Below are 21,718 nucleotides of genomic sequence, written 5' to 3' on the forward strand. Positions count from 1 at the left end.
ATTGAAATCATCAGGGAGGGAGGGGACATTGGGCTGTTTATTACCCTAGTCCCCAAAGTTTAAAATAACGTTTTCTTATTCGTATGCTAAACAACTTTTGAATTTTTTATTGAAATTTGATTGTTGGTTCATTTAGTTTAGTGTCGAAACGTATCAGCCACTAATTGTAATCTTCAGAATGGGTATTTTTGTGTTGCATCATTCGGCATGTACATCAATCCCCATACCCCCATGTAAAATCCTGTGGACGCCACTATATAGAAATTACTAAGAACAAAAATTGAAATGAATGTATAAACGGTGTTAGATGGAGCATAAGAACAAGCGGAAGAAAGATATTAGTCTCAAGTAAGTCACGTGTTGGCTATAGAGTAGCTACTCAAACGCAGGAGTGACAAACCTCGGAGTGTCTAAAATATCTCGTTAATTAAGTATTTCTATACAGGCCACGGTAGTTTGTCCACTCCGGCGTTTGTCACTACATTTAATCAATTTGTTTAATTAAAAAAGAAAAGTTAGATTTTTACCTGGTTAATACCTCTGAAGACGGTTGATTACAACGTCTTTGTTTGGAAATCCTAAATGTTCATCGTTATGAAATTCCACGTGCATTGAGCCAAGGCATTTCCCCCTTCTTTTTTATCACTTGTGTCCAAAAAAAAATTATTTTAGTAAAAACACCAAGAAAACAAAACCAATTTTTGTAATTTTTCCCCTGATTCAATTTTCTTACCCTGACCTTAGATTCAGAATAAATTAGACAAGAAGAAAACTTTTTTGTCTTAAAAAACAGACTAATATGGTAAAACTTGCTTTTCCAAAACTTTTCCAAACAACAGTATACCTACTAACAGACAACAAACAGTCTTATTTCTGAAAATAAGTTTTCAGCCAAAAATTACATGTATATATTTTATTTCAGTATTTTTCAGATTTAAACCGGTTCTCAACCATACTATACATTGTACAATCATATATAGCATTGTATTACAGACAATTTTCCACGAATATTAAAATAAGAATAAAAAAATTAATACCAACTTTGTTAGCCTTTGGCCCCTCGGAGTTTAACAAAACTGGTTTTAATCTTATATTTTTTTAATATCTTCGTAAAGCTGTCTGTAAAACTATACGAATAATAACTATTCTGCTACAAAAAAGTAAACTTTTTCATTCCTCCTTCACACCTCAGCCAAGTCAGAAGAATTCGTCTTTTCTTGAACTTAGTAATATCTCATAGTTAATTTATTTTAGGGATTATGTAAAAGATGTGATAGACCATTGTCCAGAACAGGAGAACGGGTCAGACTGTGGTATGTTTGTCTGTAAGGTAACATTAGATTTATTATTACTTGGATCTTACACCAGAATATCATGTTCTGTGGTATGTTTGTCTGTAAGGTAACATTGGATTTATCATTACTTGGATCTTACACCAGAATATCATGTTCTGTGGTATGTTTGTCTTTAAGGTAACATTGGATTTATTATTACTTGGATCTTACACCAGATTATCGTGTGCTCTAATAAAGTGAAATATGTAGCTGGCTAAAATAACGGTACCTCTCATAACCCCCTTCTTTACCCTATCCTCCTTGCTTCTATTGGATGAACTGATCATTAAATGATGTCCATTTTAAAAATCCTTTAATGTAAGTATCATATGTGTATTTATGACCAGTAACTGCACACAATTTCTTAAGGGTGAATTTTCAGAGGGATATAAATTTGGTAAAGACCTAACCGCCCTTGAAACAGCTTGCAGGGGATGGATGGGGGGGAGGATGGAATAGTACAACCATTCTGGGTGATAATTGAGGAGGACAATAGGCTAGTCCCCAAAGTATTGTGATAACGTTTTATTATTTAATATGTTGGCTCAACACCATTGGGGGACTCTTTGGGTTGGTTCATTATGTTGAGTGATCAAGGGGTAATTTTGTGTATAATTATTGGGGATGTACATTAATATATCGGCCATTGTCCTATCCCTATAGATGACTTGCTTATCTAATGACTTAAAGGTGTATATTCAAAACAATATAGGTAAAACTATTATTTCAAGGTTGTTGAGTGTCTGTCCAGAGATGTGCAGCCAACCTTTGAGCAGCAGGACTTGCCATATTTCAGGTAAGCCACGATCATGTAGTGACTTATCCTCGATATTATCGTGAGATGAATAGTAAGAAGTGGGGGGGGGGGGGTATGCTGTGGCCTATAAACAGGCGCATCTTTTTTTATTTTCCTGCAGACAAAGGTCATGTAATCAAAGAATTGGTTGATTGTTGTGTGATAATTAACCTAATGCTAATTGATAAAAGAACAATATTTCAATTGGTCATAATGTTACTTAGACTAACAAATTAAGATAAGTTATATATCCAAACTAAATAGTTGGTAATACATTTTGTCCCATAATGATCATATATGTCCTGTCCATCTATTAAAAAAAGTTTTTCTAATGTGACAAATGACTGATGAAAGGGTAGTGAAAGTGCATTTAAACTTGAATTTAGTGAACTGCATATTTTTTTCAGTTTAATAGTTTAAAATACATCTATAGGACAAAGGTATCTGGTATATTTAAAAGAATTTCAATTTTCTACCAGGTGGTTTTCAAAATACCAAGACTTAAAAATCATATTTTTTGATAACTTCAACATAAATGCCTGTCCTGTTTTCACAAAAACTGCATGAAGACTATTTTGAAGGTGCCTAATTGATTGCTATTTATTGCAATACAAAATTATATATGTTAGATGGTATTCTTGTTACTTATGCTTGCAATCATACTTGTGAAATGTACCTCATGCAACTATTCCTTTAATAAAAAAAGTTTTATTCAATTTATCAACCTAGTAGATTATATTATACATTTCTGATATGACCAATAAAAACGTATGTTTATTGTTATCGATACAGGGAAGGACAATGGGGGAAAATTTAATATTTCTTTGAAAGCTTGCAATTACATTGGAACAAGTTAGTGAATCTGCCATTTATTAAGTAACATATTTTTTTTTTTAGACAACGTATGTTGTGGGAGATTTGTAACAACAAGCTCATCTCACCATAAATAGTTGCAAAGAGCTTATCCAACTCCTGATAAAGATACAAAGAGTTCACCAATCAATCCTCAACATTTGCAATAAAGTAATTTTAATTTTTTCACAGTAATTTGAATTTGTTTTCATTACTTCGTACATTTTCAAAGCATTTTTGTTAAATATTATCAGGTCTCGGCAGCTGCGCATAAGCCTAAGATTTAAACCAACTCGTGTGAAAAAAAATGAAATTTCGAAAAGATGGATTGTCTTTTTTAGGATCAGGTTTAGACATCCAGCTGAATTTTAAAGTTTTACTATGATGATTTCACTTATGCTTATACGCGGCTGCCGAGCCCTTAATATTATTTTTTCAAAGTTACCATCAAAATACATTATGAATATTTTTTGTGTATTCATAATTTCGAATATTTTTCTGTGTGGAATAATTTTTATTTTGAAAATTTTCAGTTCTTTAGTATTATAGTATAATCACTTTTTGGTTTATAAAACGGCGTTGCTACAAAAGACCAACTCTACAAAAGACCAACGCCTACAAAAGACCAACTCTACAAAAGACCAACGCCTACAAAAGACCAACTCTACAAAAGACCAACGCCTACAAAAGACCAACGCCTACAAAAGACCAACACCTACATAAGACCAACAACTACAAAAGGGTCAATTTTTTAAAAGCAAGGTTGTATCGGGTTCGAAACTATTCCGTTACGTAGCAAACACAGACTTTGGACAAACTGTCGGACGGAATTTTAAAATTCAGCCTGTGGACAAAGTTATTCAAGAAAGAAATTTCGGTTTTGAATTTTGTCCTTGTGTTTTAATCGCCATATTGGATATCATTAAAATTGGAAGATTTTTTCTTTAAAATTTAGAAGATTTTCAAGCCATTATTTGATTACATTGATCCAAAAAAGTAATTACAATTTTTTTCTTGTAATTGTGTCGCTTAAAATCTATTTAAAGCATACATTATATTCATTATATTTATTAATTTGATAAATACAAATATGATGCTACACCAGTTGCAGCTATAGACCTTCCAGCTCTACGATTTTTTGTAGTCGTTGGTGTTTTGTAGGCGTTGGTCTTTTGTAGGGTTGGTCTTTTGTAGGCGTTGGTCTTTTGTAGAACCGACTAGTTGGTCTTTTGTAGGCGTTGGTCTTTTGTAGAGTTGGTCTTTTGTAGCAACGCCTATAAAACATTTCTAAATAAATATTTTCGTTATATGTTAAGTTTTTCAATTCTTATCATATTATGTATTTTACCTATGTGAAAATATTATCTAAATTTTACTGATAATTCATTTGTTCTACATTTTCTACACAGAAACAATAGCACTTTTTTTGGCATTTTTGCAATTTTCAATCAAATTTTTTACCCGTACATAAGCAATTCATGATTTCTATTTCTTTCTGTATTTTATTATTTTCAAAAATAATTTAACAAAAATGATACAATTGATTTTTTTTCTAACAATTTATACAAGTTGTCTAATAGTTTTTAAGAATTTGAATTAATTTTGAATCTTAAAACCATGGTGGATTATTTTTAACTTTGAAAAATTCATTTGTTTTTTTGTTGTTGTAAAATTGCTCATTTCATACCCAGTTACTTACTTTTTTTGTTAAATATGCTTAAAAATACCTATCAATTTTACATACAGATGCAGGGGTGGATATTTCAGTTAAAGGGGTAGTTTCACGAAAGGCATTTGAACTTAATTTAGTGATCCGCATATTTTTTCCTGGTTAATTGGTTAAACTACATTTATATGGCATATATTTGAAAGAATTTCAATTTTCTACCACGTAGTTTTGAAAATATCAAATCGTCTTTTTGTGATATATGAATTTTAAAAGACAATTTTCAAGTCTTGATAGTTTACAAACTACGTGGTAGAAAATTATAATTCTTTCAAATGTATGCCATATAAATGTAGTTTAACCAAATAACCAGGAAAAAATATGCGGTTCTTTAAATTAAGTTCAAATGCCTTTCGTGAAACTACCCCTTTCAATTTTTGGATTTATTTTAATACATAAGTTTGTTTTCTTGCCACTACTTTATAAGCTGCCAGCTGCCAACCAGCTGGGCGCACACCATTTACAATCAAATTCTTGTCAAAATACTTTTTTTCTAAATTTTTTTTCAATTAATAAATCATATTAATTTGTTTAATTATGTTAATTGTAAATTTTTGTTGTTGATAATTTCTGTTTAAAAAGGAATTAATATAAAAAGCTTACAAATTTTGAAATACAAAATCATACATCTTGAAGAACATATTTGTTAGAATATCCTCATTCACCGAAGGATTAAATGATGAACCAATGTAATTATCCTTTATAGTGTAGCTTCTTATGGGTTCTAGGATAGTTCATGACTATTTTTGGGAAGGGTTCATTCATCCTGCTAAGAGAAAACGCCCCATTAACCCCCCCCCCCTCCCTAAAAAAAGAAGAAATTTTTATTTTATTTTAAAACTTTTAGAAGGTTGGTTTCCCCTCAAGTGTATCTAAGGGCTTAGCAGCTAGTTACTATTAATGATTACTAGCCTCTAGTGGCATTTAAATGTTTTTTTTTATTTTAAATATCTAAATTGAGAAATAATCTGTTTATGGTCAATCAGCTGTTAAATTCATGTCTCTACGCAGCGCTACTATGCGGCAGGTATATTTCAATTTTTTTCGATTTTATTGTGATTTCTCTTGGGAGGGTGTTCTGTTGGTACCCTACCTCAAAATAGTTATACACCTTCCCAGGACCTATAAGAATCTACCCTGTTAAGGAGAACCCGATCGGTTCAGCGGTTAGCGAGATCCTTCGGTACAGACACACAGAGAAACATCCTGTTACTTTAGTATAAGGATTTGTGATATTGTTACTTTACAAGTATTACTTGTCAGATCTTTTTAAATGTATTCTTTTAAATAGCGAAGCTGTTCTATAATTAGGGTCGGTTCAAACGTCCTTCACAGCTCTATTCATTTATTTAAACAGGTTAGAATTGTACTATCGATTTCAAACTTTGCATGATGATTCCTATAACAATTAGGTACGGTTTAGGAAGCGCAGCATATATAAAATCGTTACCAGAAAGTCTGTACGGTTATTAAAAAATGCTGATTATTTTCTTTTTTGACAACAAATTTCTGTATGTTATAATTATCCTATCAATGTGATTTTTGGAATACTGATTCTTATTACAACGAGGTTTACTGTTATAAGCGAAGCATCTCTATGATCAAGCCCTGTAAAATGTCCTTAAACAGTATCCTGTATTTAAAAAGATTTTAACAAATTTACTGAAAATTATGTGACTGACATTTCTGTTCTGCTTATTCAGTTCTAAAACTCTACAAGTGTTCATGTTTGTTGCCCTACAGCTACATATTCAGAGCTTTGTTTTTATGGATGTGTTTATCTTTGTTTTCTTAACATAATTTTCTCTTTCCCTTTTTAGCATGGATATTAAGGGATAAGACAATGGAAGTTAAAAATTATTGAACATCCTGAATGGTAATAAATAAAATTACACTTTCTGCATATAAAAGTTAGTGGTTGAAGAGTTTGGATACTGGTAAAAAGTACCAGAATAAGAATAAGTTATAGAGTAGCTGTGTTCCAAATATACATTATTTAACAGGAAAAAAAAAGAATTTGAACATATATTTATATCTATTTTAGTAAAAATTTATACAAACAAAGATTAGCAGATAATAAGGGGGGGGGGGGTTAATGCAACCATCTCGTAATCAGTGAGCAAATGGCACTTAGAATTCGAATTTCCATCTGAAATTTTGCATGAGTAATCCTTGGTAGGTCTATTTTCCCTAAATCGAACAAAAAGTTGGAAAAGTAACGGCTGGCAGCTTAGCTGTTTTGCCATTTTTTGGATATCTATAGAACAAATTAGTCACGAAACCTATCTCCACATAATACTTGTTTCCATTCCAAAACTCTAATAAACGGTTCTAGACGGTAGCTGTTGGTACTAGAAGTTTCAAAAATGGTTATTGCTATCATTTAACATGAATTCAACCAAAAATATGTTTTAAAAAGTTGATTCCTACGTAATTGATGATGGATTTACTCTGAAAATAGGCAAAAAACGGCTAAACTTTTGTTCGATTTAGGGAAAATAGACCTATCAAGGATTACTCATGCAAAAGATTAGATCGAAATTCGAATTCTAAGTGCCATTTGCTTACTGATTACGAGATGGTTGCATTAAACCCCCCCCCCCCCTTAGTTAAGCTTTATAATAAACATTAATATTTAAATACTTAAAAATATATATTATGTATTTCTCAAAATAAAACAAAATTTGAATTAACCATATAAGTGCGGATTAATATAATTATGTTTATACATTACTGTTAATAACATAGGTGATTTAAAATAGCAACTAAGAGCTTAGACTAAATTAATATTTTTTCGTTGATATTTCGAAAATTGATAAAATTGGTCGAAAAACGTAAGAGATTCATATGTCTAAAAATGTTACATTTCTTAAAAAGCAATAAAGTTGAAACAGACGTTAGATATTTTTACACTCCTTAAAATATAATTAAGGGGGGAGGGCGGCACCGACACTAACTTCCTTAGCGCCCCTGGTGCTATTGTTTTCAATTTATTTTATGCATATTTTATTACATATAATAACTATTAACTTTTACAATACAAGCATTAAGTTTATTTAATTTTCAAATAGACATGTTCAATTTTATTTCATTTACAAGTAATTCATTTAATAATATATTTTATACTAGGAGATAATGAAAATATTTAAAATTTCAAAATTTCCTTTTTCTATGGCCTGCCATTTTTAGAAAATAAACTTTGGCACATTGTAAAAATATTTGATTTCTATTGATAACTAAAAGAGCTATTTTTCATCTTGTTAATGCAATTAAACAGCTTTTCTTTTTCTTGGAAAAGGAGAACAAACAAAAGTTTTTCTTTGATAAAAACATATAAGTTTATAATGGCTGAAACAATATCCTAATAAAATAATTTTGGTTGATTTTTTTATACAATTGCCCTATTTTATAAAAAAAATCTATTCTAATTCATTATTTTTGCTCGTTTTTTTGTTAAATATGAACGTAGATTAATTTTCCTTTTACCACTCAACTTAAAAAATGTCTTAACATTGTCACAGTTTTTATCTTATAATATATCATAATGTGGACTTTATCGTTTGGAAAAGGTATGCTGCAATTTTTTGTTGTGTTTTAATTTCCTAGGATTTTCTTGATTGGTAGCCGTGAAACATATCTAAATAAAAAATAAACAAGGATGAAAATATTAGTTAAAGCGCTGCCCATAGCTTCGTTTTAATAAATTTGGTGATTGATTTAATTTCAGTTAGGTTAGTATCAATATGAAGAAAATAAACCTGCAGAGATGGGTTTTTGAAAGATGAATGCCGCGTTTTTTTCGACATTTTTTCGATATTGATTGATTGAACGAAGACGTTAGGATTTCAACAGAGTATATAACTTAAGAATTCAAAAGAAGTTGTATCAACTTTTTTTTTTATAGCTAGCCGGTTCTTTTAGTAAGTAGTAGATGTAAAATTTTTCATAGAATTCAGATATGCAATCGGTTTTTTTGTAGACCTCTTATTTTTTAAGTAATTTAAGTTTTTTAAAAAAATAATTAAGTCGGTTTTAAGGTACTAAAACGCAACAAAATAAAAGAAGAAAATGGCCAGTAAGAACAAAAATAGTAAGATCTTTAATTTGACACCTTACTTTTAAAATTCTGTTGAGTAATTATTGAAAAAATCTATTTTTTTAACCTCGGTATAACAAAAACTTTAGACCTAAATATTTTCTCAAACAGACATAAAAAACATGGGTTCATATATACCTTCAGAATCAGAAAAATATTACGAATCCATTGTAAGCAAAATTGAAAAAAATTAAAAAATTAAAGAAATGGCCAATTATTTTTTTTGTTCAGACAACACTAGTGTCTTCCCTTTTTTACCCCCTCTTTACCCCCTCTTTACCCCCTTCCCATTTTTATACTCAATTGAAGAATTAAGACGTTGCCTGTACAATATAATATGATATTTTCATATAATTCCTTTTATTGTAGTTTATATACTATATTGTAAACTTTTTTTTTCAATTTTGCTTACAATGGATTCGTAATATTTTTCTGATTCTGAAGGTATATATGAACCCATATTTTTTTATTTGTGAAATAATAAAATTAAGTTCAAAGTTTTTATTCTCGTGGGTTAAAAAAAATCGATTTTTTCAATAATTACCTGACAGAATTGAAAAAGTAAGGTGTCAAATTAAAGATCTTACTATTTTTGTTCATAATGACCATTTTCTTTCTTTTTTTTGTTGCATTTTAGTACCTTAAAATCGACTTAATTTTTTTTTTTTAAACTTAGATTACTTAAAAAATAAGAGGTCTACAAAAAAACCGATTGCATATCTGAATTCTATGAAAAATTTTACATCTACTACTTACTAAAAGAACCGGCTAGCTATAAAAAAAAATAGTTGATACACCTTCTTTTAAAATTATTATTTTAGCCATTAGTATAATGTCTATTACAGCTCTAATAAGATGCATTAATAAATATGCAGCAAAAATGGATTGACGATCATTTGTTTTTCTTCTATGAAGGCCGTACTAACAAAAGCGAAATAATTAAATAAATAGTTGTATACTCTGTTTAAATTTCGCGAATTGAAAAAACGCTGCATTTATTATTCAAAAACCCATCTCAGTGTCTAGAAACATTTTCCTAAACTTATAACATATGAGAGGGTGGTCCACTTCAGTTTGTGGGACGATACCAAATTAATTTATATTTACAGTTGACTTGCATAATAGTTAGGCATAGCCTTGGGTTGCCTATTAAGAACAGTAAACACTACAAGATATAATTTTTGTGTATCTCGGAACTAAATCTTGATTAATGAAGTACCCTTTGATTGCATAATTTTTGTATGGAATGAGTTGCGCCCGTTTGGTCCGAGCCATTCCCTTCTCATTTTGCAATAGCAGTAGTTGAAGTCAATTTTAACATCTTTAGTTCAAATGTTGTGTTGGGCCGAGATCACCTTCCTGACAATTAGCGATGTACGCCACAGTTGAGGATTATATTTTAACCATATAAATTTTATACTAAATGGTGTGTCATCATTTCCGCAACATTTCCTACCCACAAATTGGTTCAAATTCGCAAAATCGAAAACATTATATTTAGTATTTAAACAAATGAAAGTGGGTATTTAATTACAAGTTGGTATGGGGAAGGTGCAATTTGTGCTGTTGTATTAATTCGCGGTTCTGATAATTTGATGGAGAAATATTTCTTCTTACCTATGACCTTGGTCCCCTTCAAACGACATCAAATTTGAGTAAAGATTCGGATACAGTCCATATAAATTCCTAGATAAAAATAATACATTTTCTCGTATTCATTCGAATCCGGTGGATAGGAACCGGTTATCATCCATACGAAAAAACTATGTCTAGCATCGTATTATATCCAGCTTTCTACGAATATAAAAATGTACAATCATAAGATTAAAACCAGTTTTTTTAGCCGGCACCTCGGGGCTAAAAAAACTAGTTTTAATCTTATAATTGTACATTCTATATCCGCGTAAAGCCGTTTATAATACGAGAGAAATAACTATTAAAAGCGAAGCTTTTTTATATTAAGGCTGCTTCTGTAAGTCAGTACAAAAAAGAAAGCTAGGCCTTTTCACCATTTGAAAGGATGTTATGAAATAATTGTCTTGTTGTTATTAAACTTGGCGATTTATGACAATTTGTGCACTGTTCCTCTTAAAAACTTTCGGTACTCCTGTTGAATTTTATTGGTTTATTACAATCGAGTAATGAACATAAGAATAATTTTTTGGTTTGGTCCCTTTCGTGATAACGCCCCTTGAGGGACGTTTCTTCGTATTTTCACGGTAGCTTTTCTCCTATTTCTAGCCCCTTCGGGGGTCTCTAACCCTGCGGGACAATCACCTAACCCAATATAACCTAACCTAAAATAACTTATCAAAAGCCATTTTAAAAATACGACGAATCGCCTCTTAAGTGTCGTTGTCGCGAAAGGGAATATACCCAAATTTTTTTTAATTGGGTATGTTTATTAATTTTTTCAAATTGTCTTAACCCTTAATTTCCTTAGAAATACTGAATGTTTAATGATAAAATCTTACCAGTCCTTCACTTGTTTATCCTCTTCTCTTACTTCTAAAATATTTATAACAATTATTTGGTGAAAAAGTTTTGGGGGGCAATAAAGTAATATTTAATTACTCATTTGAAGCTTTCCTTCATTGTGCTTTGTGAGCCAGAACACCCCCCCCCCCCCCAATCAACCCTCCTTTATTTTAAGATATTTTTTTAAAGAAGAGGATGAGGTAATTTTTTTATTTCTGCCTTTCCCCTGAGGTTATCCCTGTACCAAACATAACCTAAGGTAAAAATTACCCATATTTTCAACTTATTTCAAAAAAAGGGGGCAGGGAGATTCTGTGCTTAACTAGACACTTTAATGGAAACCGACTTTTATTTTATAACTATGGCAGTTCTCCTCCAATTGAAAGTAGAGCAAAAAAAAGATTATGTTTTTAAAAAAAAACATTGGCAAATATCCACTACATATTGCTTCTAAAAATTATTTCAATGTTTGGAATTTTAAATAACTCTGTTATGTATATTTTAGAGAAACTCAAGAAAATCATATGTACTGTACAATAGGGGCCCTGGATTTGCATGTCACCAGTCAAAAAGTTAAGGTATGGCTGCAGTTGCAGAACCCTAGAAGCTCTTTATATGACGGCATACAATACAAATGACCAATGATAGGCTTAAACAAAGACCAAATTACAGTATATATTTCAATTTACCAATGGTTGGCCAGTATGACGTTATTTTTTATAAAAAGTTGCAGAGCCCTGCTTTTAATAAACCTAATTAAACAACATGAATTACAAACCTTATGTTTGACTTATGGGAGGATATGAGTATTGAGTTTCATTCTATATATACAAACAATGGAAAAATATTGTGGTGCATCTCCATAAGTATTTGAATATTTCTTTAATAAATTATTGATAGTTTATTGAAGCAGGCATGCTCGAAGCAATATTTAATGTTTGAATGAATATGTAAAATTAATATTTTGTTTGTGAGTTAACCTCTAATAATTTATAGAATATGCATTGAGCCATCTTATAAATAAATATTATATTAGGAACCTAGTAAACGTGCCTTGCTCTGATAATGACATAAAAAAATTAGCCAATGAGAGGCCACTATAAATTTTACCATTGGTCCATTACAGTGTATACTGGCCTCTCATTGATTAATTTTTTACGTCATAATCAGAGTCAGACACTTTTACTAGGTTCTTATATTAGTCATATTAGTTTTATTTATTAAAGGTTTATTAATTATGAACTCCTTTGTTCTTGTTAAAGCTGAAACTTTTCTACATTTATAGTAGGTCCTTCAGTAAGCTAAGTGAAGAAAAAACTCATAATAGAATTGTTCTATTCACATAATTTTTGGAATATTAATTCCTAGATTAATGTTATAAGCGAAGCATTTATCTAATCAATTCTTAAATGTAATCATATTTTTATTTAAGTAAATTTGTGATAGTATTAAACAAAAATTTCGTTTGACGATATAATAAATTTGAGTATTAAGTGCATTGTTTATGACTGTTGTTATCCTTGTTTTTATGAATATTGAATATTACAAACATTGAAAATACTAATTACTTAAAGTTAACATTTTGTTTGCTTAAATTTCAATGTTATATTCATGATAATAAAATTTATTGGAATAATATGAGCATAGTTCTTACAGTTTCTTAATTGCCTAAGCGCAAGCCTTATCAGCTGTCACTTTACGTACGTCCGCCTCCTGTATGTTAATATGTCCGTCCGTTAAAAAAAATTAACGTTGGGCTATAGACTGACTAAAAGAATGGTCCTTCCGGTCGTCAGAGACAATATCAAACATGGTAACGGTTAGTTTTGGGGTAATTTAAAACATTGTTAGCCTCTAAGTTTCAGAATACAATTTCTATATGATTAAGAATTGTATGTCTTTACACAAAAAGGGGAATTAATCTTACAATTACAAAAATGCACTTGTTTTATGAAAACTAGTTAATTTAATGTTTGTTTGTCTGTCTTCTTAACATGGAGGGAGGGGACAATTGGCTGTTTATTACACTAGTAACCAACGTTTTCTAATTCGTTAACTTAACAACCTTGGGGACTTTTATTGAATTTTAATAAGTTGATTCATTTTGTTGAGCGTCCAAACGTTTCAACCACTGAAGGGGTAATCATTGTGTATCATCATTGAGAATGTACATCAATTTATCGGCCATTGTCCTATCCCTTTAGATCCGTGAATCTTACTTAAAATGACTATACCTGCATTTCTGACAACTCGCTCAGGTCTGGAACTTGACTGGTGAAAATATGGTTTCCTAAACAATATAAGGGGACTTTACCTCAAACTGCATATCGGGCAAAAAAATCACACTCGTCTTATTTTAAAACTAAATTGAAAGTAAAAGTGTTTTAGGTTTTATTTGTGCCTAACCCCTGCTATTTAATTAAAAAGGGGTGCCGGGGGTTTGGTGCTCGATAAAGCACTTTGAGAGAATCTGCAAAATGGTTTAATTTTTTAATGCTCCCATGAAAAACAATTTACTATTATATTAGAATATATTTTAATCATATTCATATAATTAAATAATAGTAACCGGACGTCAAAGTGGACAAAATAAATAGTTAATAGATAGCTACGCTATTCTTAAATGATATTTTACCTGTACATTAAAAAAGGTCTATGAATCTCCATTGAGGGTACTGTATTGATTATCTGAAGAAAATTATTTTAAAAAAATTCTATACATATATGTTCGATAGATTATTAATAGGCAGTATTTTTAACTTCAAATAATAAGTAAGGTTTGGTTTTACTAAAAATATCTCAAGAATGGCTGGTCGTAATGAGTTATGCTATTTAGAGAAGACTCTTATATTCCTTATGGCGGTTTCCATGCTCCGTAGGAAAGTCACTGCTTTTCAGGGTATCTAGCCTGCGATAAATTTTAGGCTTCTCCCAATGTTATACAGTAAAAATTCCAAAATTTATGCGAAAAATTCGAGAGAAAAATTGCTTTATAAAATTTTTTATTGTTTTGTTAAAATAATGTTACAGAATGGATGCACATTTATTCATTATTAGAGCATACAATTAAATAACCTAATAAGATATTTTAAATGAACTAATTAATTAGCAGTTTGACTTTGGCAAATCCTTTGATTAATTGCACAGTAAATTTTTTTCCACATAATAAATTAATCAAGTGATTATACAACCAACCTAGCAATAACAGAAAACGATTGCTGTTGTGTAAAGCGCATGACTTAGATAATAACAGTGTGAAGAAAAATGTTATGGCAAGATTTTCTAGGAAAGGTCATTCAATTAAAGGGTTGGTTGCCTGTAGTTTGTAGCCAGTTAAAATGGTAAAATCATCTTGTAGTTATTTGATGTTATTTTTTTTATTTGTTATTTTCTGTTATTAATTGGAAATTAAAGAGTGTTTGAATCTTTTGAAGTCATTTAATCTGCCCAAAAAATTAGGGTTATCTAAGGCTTTATTTCTATAGATGGCTAAGGTAACCCTAACTCCTGGCTAGCCTTTAAATTTTATGGTAGTTTACACAGGTTTACTTTTTAGTAGTCTTTATTTCTATTGTTCATTATGTCGGCATAACTATATTAAATATTCGTTAGTATGTCAACAATAACAACTTTTATCAAACGACAATCAATACAGTAGCTCTTTAGTAAATGTGGTGCATCTTCATCTTTATTATCTGAATCATCAAAAAAAATTAGGGGTAATTTTTTATTTTTTTTTTTTTTTTTTGGGGGGGGGGGTTGGGGTGTCCCCACAAGAAAATAGCTTAAAACCACCACAGGACCAGTAGATATATTCACTGAAGAATAAAATCCGATCGGTTTAGTGGTTACCGAGATCTTATGGGACAGCCGGACGGACAGACAGACATCAAGCTACTTTGTATTATAGATATATTAGAATTATGGAATATTCTAATATGACGTCATTCGGGATAATTTGGCCTAAAGTTTTTTTTATTTATCCCCCTTTTTTATAGGCACTATAAATAGCTCCATCATTGCAAGAATTGCCACTGACCTTATGTTCTTGAGGATCAGAAAATTTGTCCGAATTCAGCTCATCAATCTCATTAACCAGGCTCTCAAACTCTTCCTCTATCTCGCTATCAGTTTTCTCTTCTTCGTCAAGTATATCTCTGCCATTGTCGGATGTAGTTGGTGTCAAATGTTTGAACTCGGATAGTAACAATTGTCCACGTTTTCCCATTCCCATAATCATTCCTGTAAAAATATGGGGTTTAAAATGAAGCTTTTTATAGTGCCTATAAAAATGACACCATATTGGACTACCATTGGTCAATTAAAATGTATACTGGCCAGCCATTGGTAATTTAGTCTTGTGCATTGGTCATTTGTATTGTATGATGTCAATTTTTTAGGCACTAGAAAGAGCATCAGCTAAAATTTTTGTCGACATTTGTAGCTTGTAAAGCCAGAGAAGAAAAAAGCTTAAAACTAACAGACGGACAGACATTGTCTAACTTAATATCATATACGTCCCTAGAGGTCTCTTGAAAGGAAATGAAGTGGGGGGGTGGGGGGGTCAATCTTACACATAAAATTTTAGTTTTGAAAAGAAAAGTACAAAAATTAAAGGGTCGATTTATCTTATTGATCTAATAACAATTGCGTTAAAAATACAAAAGGCTTAATTGTAATAATATAATGGAAATATCCTTTATTTCTTACTAACGGCTTCGCCCCTAGCCTCTAGGGGCTTTGCCCCAATAGGTTTCATCAAACCAATTTTTCGTATTTTAGATTTATAAGAAAAATATAAAAAAAAATTTTCTTTGGGGGGGAGGAATTTTTTGTGGGGAGGGGGGGTAGTCGACCCCACTATTTTAATTTTAGTTTTAAAAAGAAAAAAAACTTTTTTTTTGGGGGGGGGGGATTTTTCATTATAAACCTTCCCGGGACCTATGAAAAGCTACCCTGTAAAGGAGAATCCGATCGGTTCAGCGGTTAGCGAGATCCTTAGCAAACAAACAGACAGACAAACAAACATCGTTCTACTTTGTATTATAGATATGTGTCTGATTTAACAGGAAATATTTGCTGACATTGACAAATCTTATCTCTAGCCTATATAACAACTTCAAGTGTTGACAAGTAAGCTAGGATACAGGGATCTCCAGGGATAAGACAATCAACGCTAAATTGATGGACATCCCCAATGATGCCGAACAAAATTACTCCTTCTTCTGTTGTAGATGAAGATTATTGAAAAGTTTGGACACTGTTAGTTGAACAACAACCATTCAAGCTTCAAAAAAGTATTCAAAGTTTTCAGCCAGTGATGAATGAGATTATAAAACTTATTTTCAGTCCAATGTTCCCTCACTTCCTTGAATGAGATCATATTATCCTATCCTTATACTAAAGTAACAGGATGTTTGTGTGTCTGTCTGTGTGTTTGTTTGTACCGAAGGATTTCGCTAACCGCTGAACCGATCGGGTTCTCCTTAACAGGGTAGCTTCTCATAGGTCCCGGGAAGGTTTATAACTATTTTCTTGGGGGGTGGGACACCCCACACCCCCCCAAAAAATGAAAAATCCCCCCCCCCCCAAAAAAAAATTTCCCCCAAAAAATTTTTTTTAACTTTTTCTTTCAAAATCTAAAATAAAAAATTGGGTTATTAAATTCGACTCTCTCCGCCTGAAGTGCCCCTAGAGGCCTCTAGGGGCGTAGCCGCTAGTTATATATTTAAAGTACTAAGCTTTTTTTTGTCTGTTGCGAAGGATCTCGCTAACCACTGAACCGGTATGGTTTTCCTTTATTGGGAAGTTTCGTATAGGCCCTGAGATGGTTTTAGGCTATTTTTTAATTTTTATAACTAAGTTTTTGTATGGTTTTAAGCTATTTTTCTGCCCTTCCATATCCCTTCGTATTTTAGAGCTCCTAGATACTGAGGGCGCAGCCGCTAGTGTATTATATTATTTTACTTTTACTTTTTTTCGGGAATTATTTGGTTATTTTCTCACATTCAATTTGGACAACAAAATTTTTTTTTATAGATTTTTGGGTATAAAGTTGAAAAGGCAGTTCTTCCAAATTCCTTGTTTTAATGGGGCGTCCTCCCCCCCCCCCCCCCCCCCAACCCCCCTACAATTCTTTTCTGTATGTCACAGTAAGGAAGAAAATAGCTTAAAACCAACAAAGGACCTGTATGTATGTAACGTATATAACCAAGATCAAGACCAGACAAATCAACTTTGTATTTTGATACATTTACAAGCGAGAAAAGTGTCCAATTTTACCAATGAAAACCCTTTTACCAACCTTTATTTGAGATATCGGAATTTTTTCCGGATCGTTTACCATAACCGGAAATCATGCCTAGAAAATAAATCAAATTTTTATAATGATTTTACATTTTAGATTGTACATTTAAATGGTCTAACAGTTAGTCATCGCATCGTATTATAGACAGGTTTCCGCGGATAATGAAATGAAAAATTATAAGTTTTGTTAGCTCCTAAACCCCGGGCTGAGAAAAGTGATATTGATTCTTTCATTTTTATTTTAATATTCGTGGAAAAATATCTGTATTACGATGTTATACATGAATTTTCAGTATGGCAGAGAATCGGTTCTAATCCAGCGGATATTAATCGGTTTGAAAGGCATACTTGAAAATGGAATATTTTTTCAACCATCAACAAAAGCAATGAAAAAATGCCATTTAAATAAAAGGTGCGAGTGACAATGTATGTACATATTTCTATTTTAGCATATAATTAATAAGCTTATAATAAGAGAAAATAATAAGTAGGTTTCAGCAGCTGCAACCTAATTTCGCCGCAAAAACAGAAAAAAATATGCAGCTCATTTTTGGATAATTTGCCGCGTCAAATGCAAAATATCGACTGGATTTCATACACAGCAGCAACTACAACTGCCATTTAAAAAAAAGCTCTACAGCTATTAATAATTATAAATAAAAATTTGTTGATAACTGTAATATAAAATCCGCAAATGATTTTAACTTAAAATCTGCATATCTCTGTTTATAATATTGAGTTGCTGTGGAGCCTTTAATTAAGTTATTGATGTCATTATTTTAGAAATAAACATATCTATAATACAAAGTAGAACGATGTCTGTCTGTCTGTCCGTCTGTTTGGGCGAAATACGTAAAAAGACCAAGGAAATCCCCCCCAAAAACAAAAAATCCCCCATTCATTTTTTTTGTAAGGGATTTCCTTGGTTCTTTTACGTATTTCGCCCAAACTTTTAAAGAACCAACCAATCAAAATTTATCCAACGTCCCCAAAGTTGTTAGGCCAACGATAAGAATAAGTTAATGTAAAATTATGGAGACTAGTATAATAAACAGCCCAATGTTCCCTCCCTTCTTGCGTTTTGTACTAAATAAGTAATATACCTGTATTGTATATTGTATACTTGTAAAAAAAATCTCACCTATATCAGAAATACCGTATCTCTTTCCGAATCCTGATATCATTCCTAAATTATAACATAATTCAAAATATCGCTTGCGTCTTTACGTTGATTTTTAACTTTTAAAGCGAAAAAAATTCAAATTGTTTTTTTTTTACAGGATTGCATAAATCGATATATATTATTACTTGGGACGTTGCACCAGATTTCCATTTACTCTGATAAATGATACTCGAAGCTGGCTAAAATAACGATACCTTAATTCACTTCCTTTACCCCAAGAAGGATAAACGAACTGATCAATAAATGAGGCTCGTATTATGAAGATAAATTGACGACAAATTTTCCCCTGTGAATATATCCACGTTTATCCAATATACATTATTGCATAAAACTATAAATAATGATAACAAGTTTTATAATTACTTGACATATATAAATAAGCTTTTTAGGAAAGTTTTGTCCTAGCCACCAAGCATATTATATTGAGTGGATTGGTAGTTTAATCTGTTACCCGTTACCCCCCCCCCCCCCCCCCAACTTCTTTGAAAATAATAATAAATACCTCTGTCTGAAATTCCAAAGCTTCTTTTTCCAAACCCAGATATCATTCCTGCAACAAATATTAGTTTAATTCAACAGATAAAAATTGCTTCCAAATAAAAACACAATATACTTGCGCAGCAATAACAAGGTAAGGTTTTTCCAGAGCTAGATCTTTAAATCATTTTAGTAGTGGTGAGCCAGATCGGGGTGAGCCAACTTTCCACCAATGAGAGCACAACATTTTATGAAATGCGGCGCTGTGATTGGCTTAAATTCGGCTCAGTCCGATCAGGCTCACCACTAAAATTATCTAAAGATCCAGCTCAGTACAGTAAGTAGTTTTGGTTTTACTAGTTTTGTTAGTCCGGCCTTTAGCCCCTATGGTCTACTAAAACTGGTTTTAATCATATACTTTTTTTATTTTATTATCCGCAGAAAGCTGTCTATAATTTGATGCGATAGATAAGTAATTTTTTCTTTTGCTAAGGATTTTAATAACTACTGTTCAGATTGCGATCTCCATTTTAAAGAAGCTTCACTTTGATCTCAGGGTGGTTACAGACAATTTATTTCTAGATTAAAGTCTTTGGATGGGTTTTGGCAATGGTTTTCCGGGACCTTAGAGATGCTAAATTGTAAAGGAGAACCATATCGGCTCAGCGGTTAGCGAGATCCTTCGGTACAGACATACAGATAGAGATACTTATACTATATTATGAGGATATCTAGCGAAAAGAAACTAACATTCTTGTAAAAAAAGATTTATTTACCTTGGTCTGAAATTCTGTATCCTCTTTTACCATAACCAGAAATCATACCTGAACATTATTTATCATAATTATAATTGGATCAAAAAGAGAGGGGGAGGGGGGGGGGGGGGCGGGGGGTTAGGTTATTTATTAAACTGAAATTATTTTTATGTGCACAAGTGACTTCGCTCCTAGCCTGTAGGATTGGTGGGAAGATCCCCCTCCTTATTTCTTGAATGGAGGGGGGGGGGGGGGGAGGAGGCGCTGAAAATAGCTTAAAGCTATGGCAAAGTCGGTTGCGGTTACAGGTATAATGACATCCTCCCTAATGTAATAAAAATTTAATAAACTTTAAGAAACAAGGATGATTACATTCTATAGTAGCAGAGTTGTTTGTAAACATGAGCATAATATACGGCGAACATTAGAGTAAAAGACTAGAGGGGGAAGGTGTTAAATCTGTATCTTCCCATCCTTGTGCCGACTCTCAACTGGGTCAAGGAAAATCAACCAATGGTGTCCATTATATTAACACAGCTAAGTAGCAGAAAACAATTTGGTAGCAGACGAAAAATGTCATTGAAAAAGAGAGGAAGGTAGTTATCTGTAAATACATCAATACCAAAGATCTGTTCGGCCAACTATGGAAAAGGGTTAAATAGAGAAAACAAAAAGTTAATCAAGACATATGAAACAGTAAAGGAAAAAAAAGAAAAAGGAAGAGGATATAATATTAGAGCACATATTATTACAGACAGACAGACAGACACGAATACTTATAGAACAGCTGCCCTACCAACAAATAGAAATAGTATAGTAAATATATGAGAGTAAAACACTAGAGGGAGAGAGGGTTAATAATTGAATCTCCCCATTGCAACCGTTTTGTGCAACCATACTATTGGGTCATTGAAAATCAACTAATGGTATCGCTTATATTAACACAGCCATGTAGCAAAAAATAATTTAGAAGCAGAAGAAAAGGGGCTTTGAAAAATGAAGCGAGGTAGTTGTCTGTATATACATCTATACTATAGATCTGTTGTAAATATAAATAGAATTTATTTGGAAAGGTGGGATTCAGAAGGATTCTAAGGATTTCCCCTAATTCCTTGTCTTTACAACTTACAATTTTGTGTCAAGGAGATAGGGATAGGGAATTAGAGGATTAATTAATCTTCTTATCATATTTTCATTTGATTGTATTGGAAGTTATTGGTTTTAATATTATTAATGAGATGAAAGGAAAATCACTAACATTAAACTTATGCTCTATTTTCAATTTTTACATCAAAAAGCTTTGTTATCCTTTGTTAATTGAAAGTAAAATACACCATTGGACTATACCTTTCTTTCTGATTTTACGTATAAATAAAACAATTCTTTTATTAAACAGGTATTGAATACCAGGGAGGAAGGGGACGTTGGGATGTTAATTTCTCTGGTACCCAAAGTCTTAAAACCATGAAAACTTATTCATATTATCAAAAACTTTGGGTACTTATACTTAATTTTGATTAGTTGCTTCCAAACTAGTTGTTTCCGTACTTTTCAACCAATAATTTGATCTACAGAAGAGATATGTTACACATTATTTTCTATGTAGTGTGCAAAAAAGTTTTAACATGTTATTTTGTATAACCACCTCTTACCTTGCTAAAATATCATGCTGTATGTGAGGGGTAAATATGATAAATATTTTCATGCTAATATAT

At 31.6% G+C, this 21,718-nt stretch overlaps 2 protein-coding genes and 1 long non-coding RNA gene across 6 annotated transcripts in view; 2 read left to right on the forward strand and 1 right to left on the reverse strand.

The window, feature by feature from the left end:
• The window catches only part of LOC145328785 (uncharacterized), a 62,979-nt gene extending 59,477 nt beyond the window's left edge, over positions 1 to 3,502 (forward strand). For 2 of the 4 annotated variants that reach the window (XM_080172640.1, XM_080172641.1), the window contains 4 exons: positions 306 to 348; positions 1,255 to 1,330; positions 2,066 to 2,130; positions 3,028 to 3,278. In XM_080172640.1, coding sequence (XP_080028766.1) covers positions 306 to 348; positions 1,255 to 1,330; positions 2,066 to 2,130; positions 3,028 to 3,076 — 233 coding nt within the window. In that variant the 3' untranslated portion in view covers positions 3,077 to 3,278. Of the gene's footprint in view, positions 1 to 305; positions 349 to 1,254; positions 1,331 to 2,065; positions 2,131 to 3,027; positions 3,279 to 3,400 lie in introns of those variants that run through there. The other 2 variants (XR_013882634.1, XR_013882635.1) reach the window with 2 other exon arrangements.
• A 622-nt stretch (positions 3,503 to 4,124) lies between these two features.
• LOC145328789 (uncharacterized) lies at positions 4,125 to 5,343 on the forward strand. Its single transcript, XR_013882642.1, has 2 exons — positions 4,125 to 4,757; positions 5,109 to 5,343. It is a non-coding gene; the product is annotated as an uncharacterized LOC145328789 (long non-coding RNA).
• Positions 5,344 to 7,697: 2,354 nt separating this feature from the next.
• The window catches only part of LOC145328790 (uncharacterized), a 47,811-nt gene continuing 33,790 nt past the window's right edge, over positions 7,698 to 21,718 (reverse strand). The window contains exons 13-22 of the mRNA XM_080172654.1: positions 20,025 to 20,072; positions 19,274 to 19,321; positions 18,730 to 18,774; positions 17,587 to 17,643; positions 15,322 to 15,524; positions 13,918 to 13,970; positions 13,517 to 13,572; positions 11,279 to 11,312; positions 10,422 to 10,490; positions 7,698 to 8,345 (exon numbers count right to left, since the gene is read on the reverse strand). Of these exons, the coding sequence (XP_080028780.1) occupies positions 8,303 to 8,345; positions 10,422 to 10,490; positions 11,279 to 11,312; positions 13,517 to 13,572; positions 13,918 to 13,970; positions 15,322 to 15,524; positions 17,587 to 17,643; positions 18,730 to 18,774; positions 19,274 to 19,321; positions 20,025 to 20,072 (656 nt within the window). The 3' untranslated portion in view covers positions 7,698 to 8,302. The remainder of the gene's footprint in view (positions 8,346 to 10,421; positions 10,491 to 11,278; positions 11,313 to 13,516; positions 13,573 to 13,917; positions 13,971 to 15,321; positions 15,525 to 17,586; positions 17,644 to 18,729; positions 18,775 to 19,273; positions 19,322 to 20,024; positions 20,073 to 21,718) is intronic.

This window comes from Acartia tonsa, chromosome 9 (assembly GCF_053477335.1).
Source record: "Acartia tonsa isolate MP-2025a chromosome 9, ASM5347733v1, whole genome shotgun sequence".
In the NCBI taxonomy this organism is placed as follows: Eukaryota; Metazoa; Arthropoda; class Copepoda; order Calanoida; family Acartiidae; genus Acartia; species Acartia tonsa.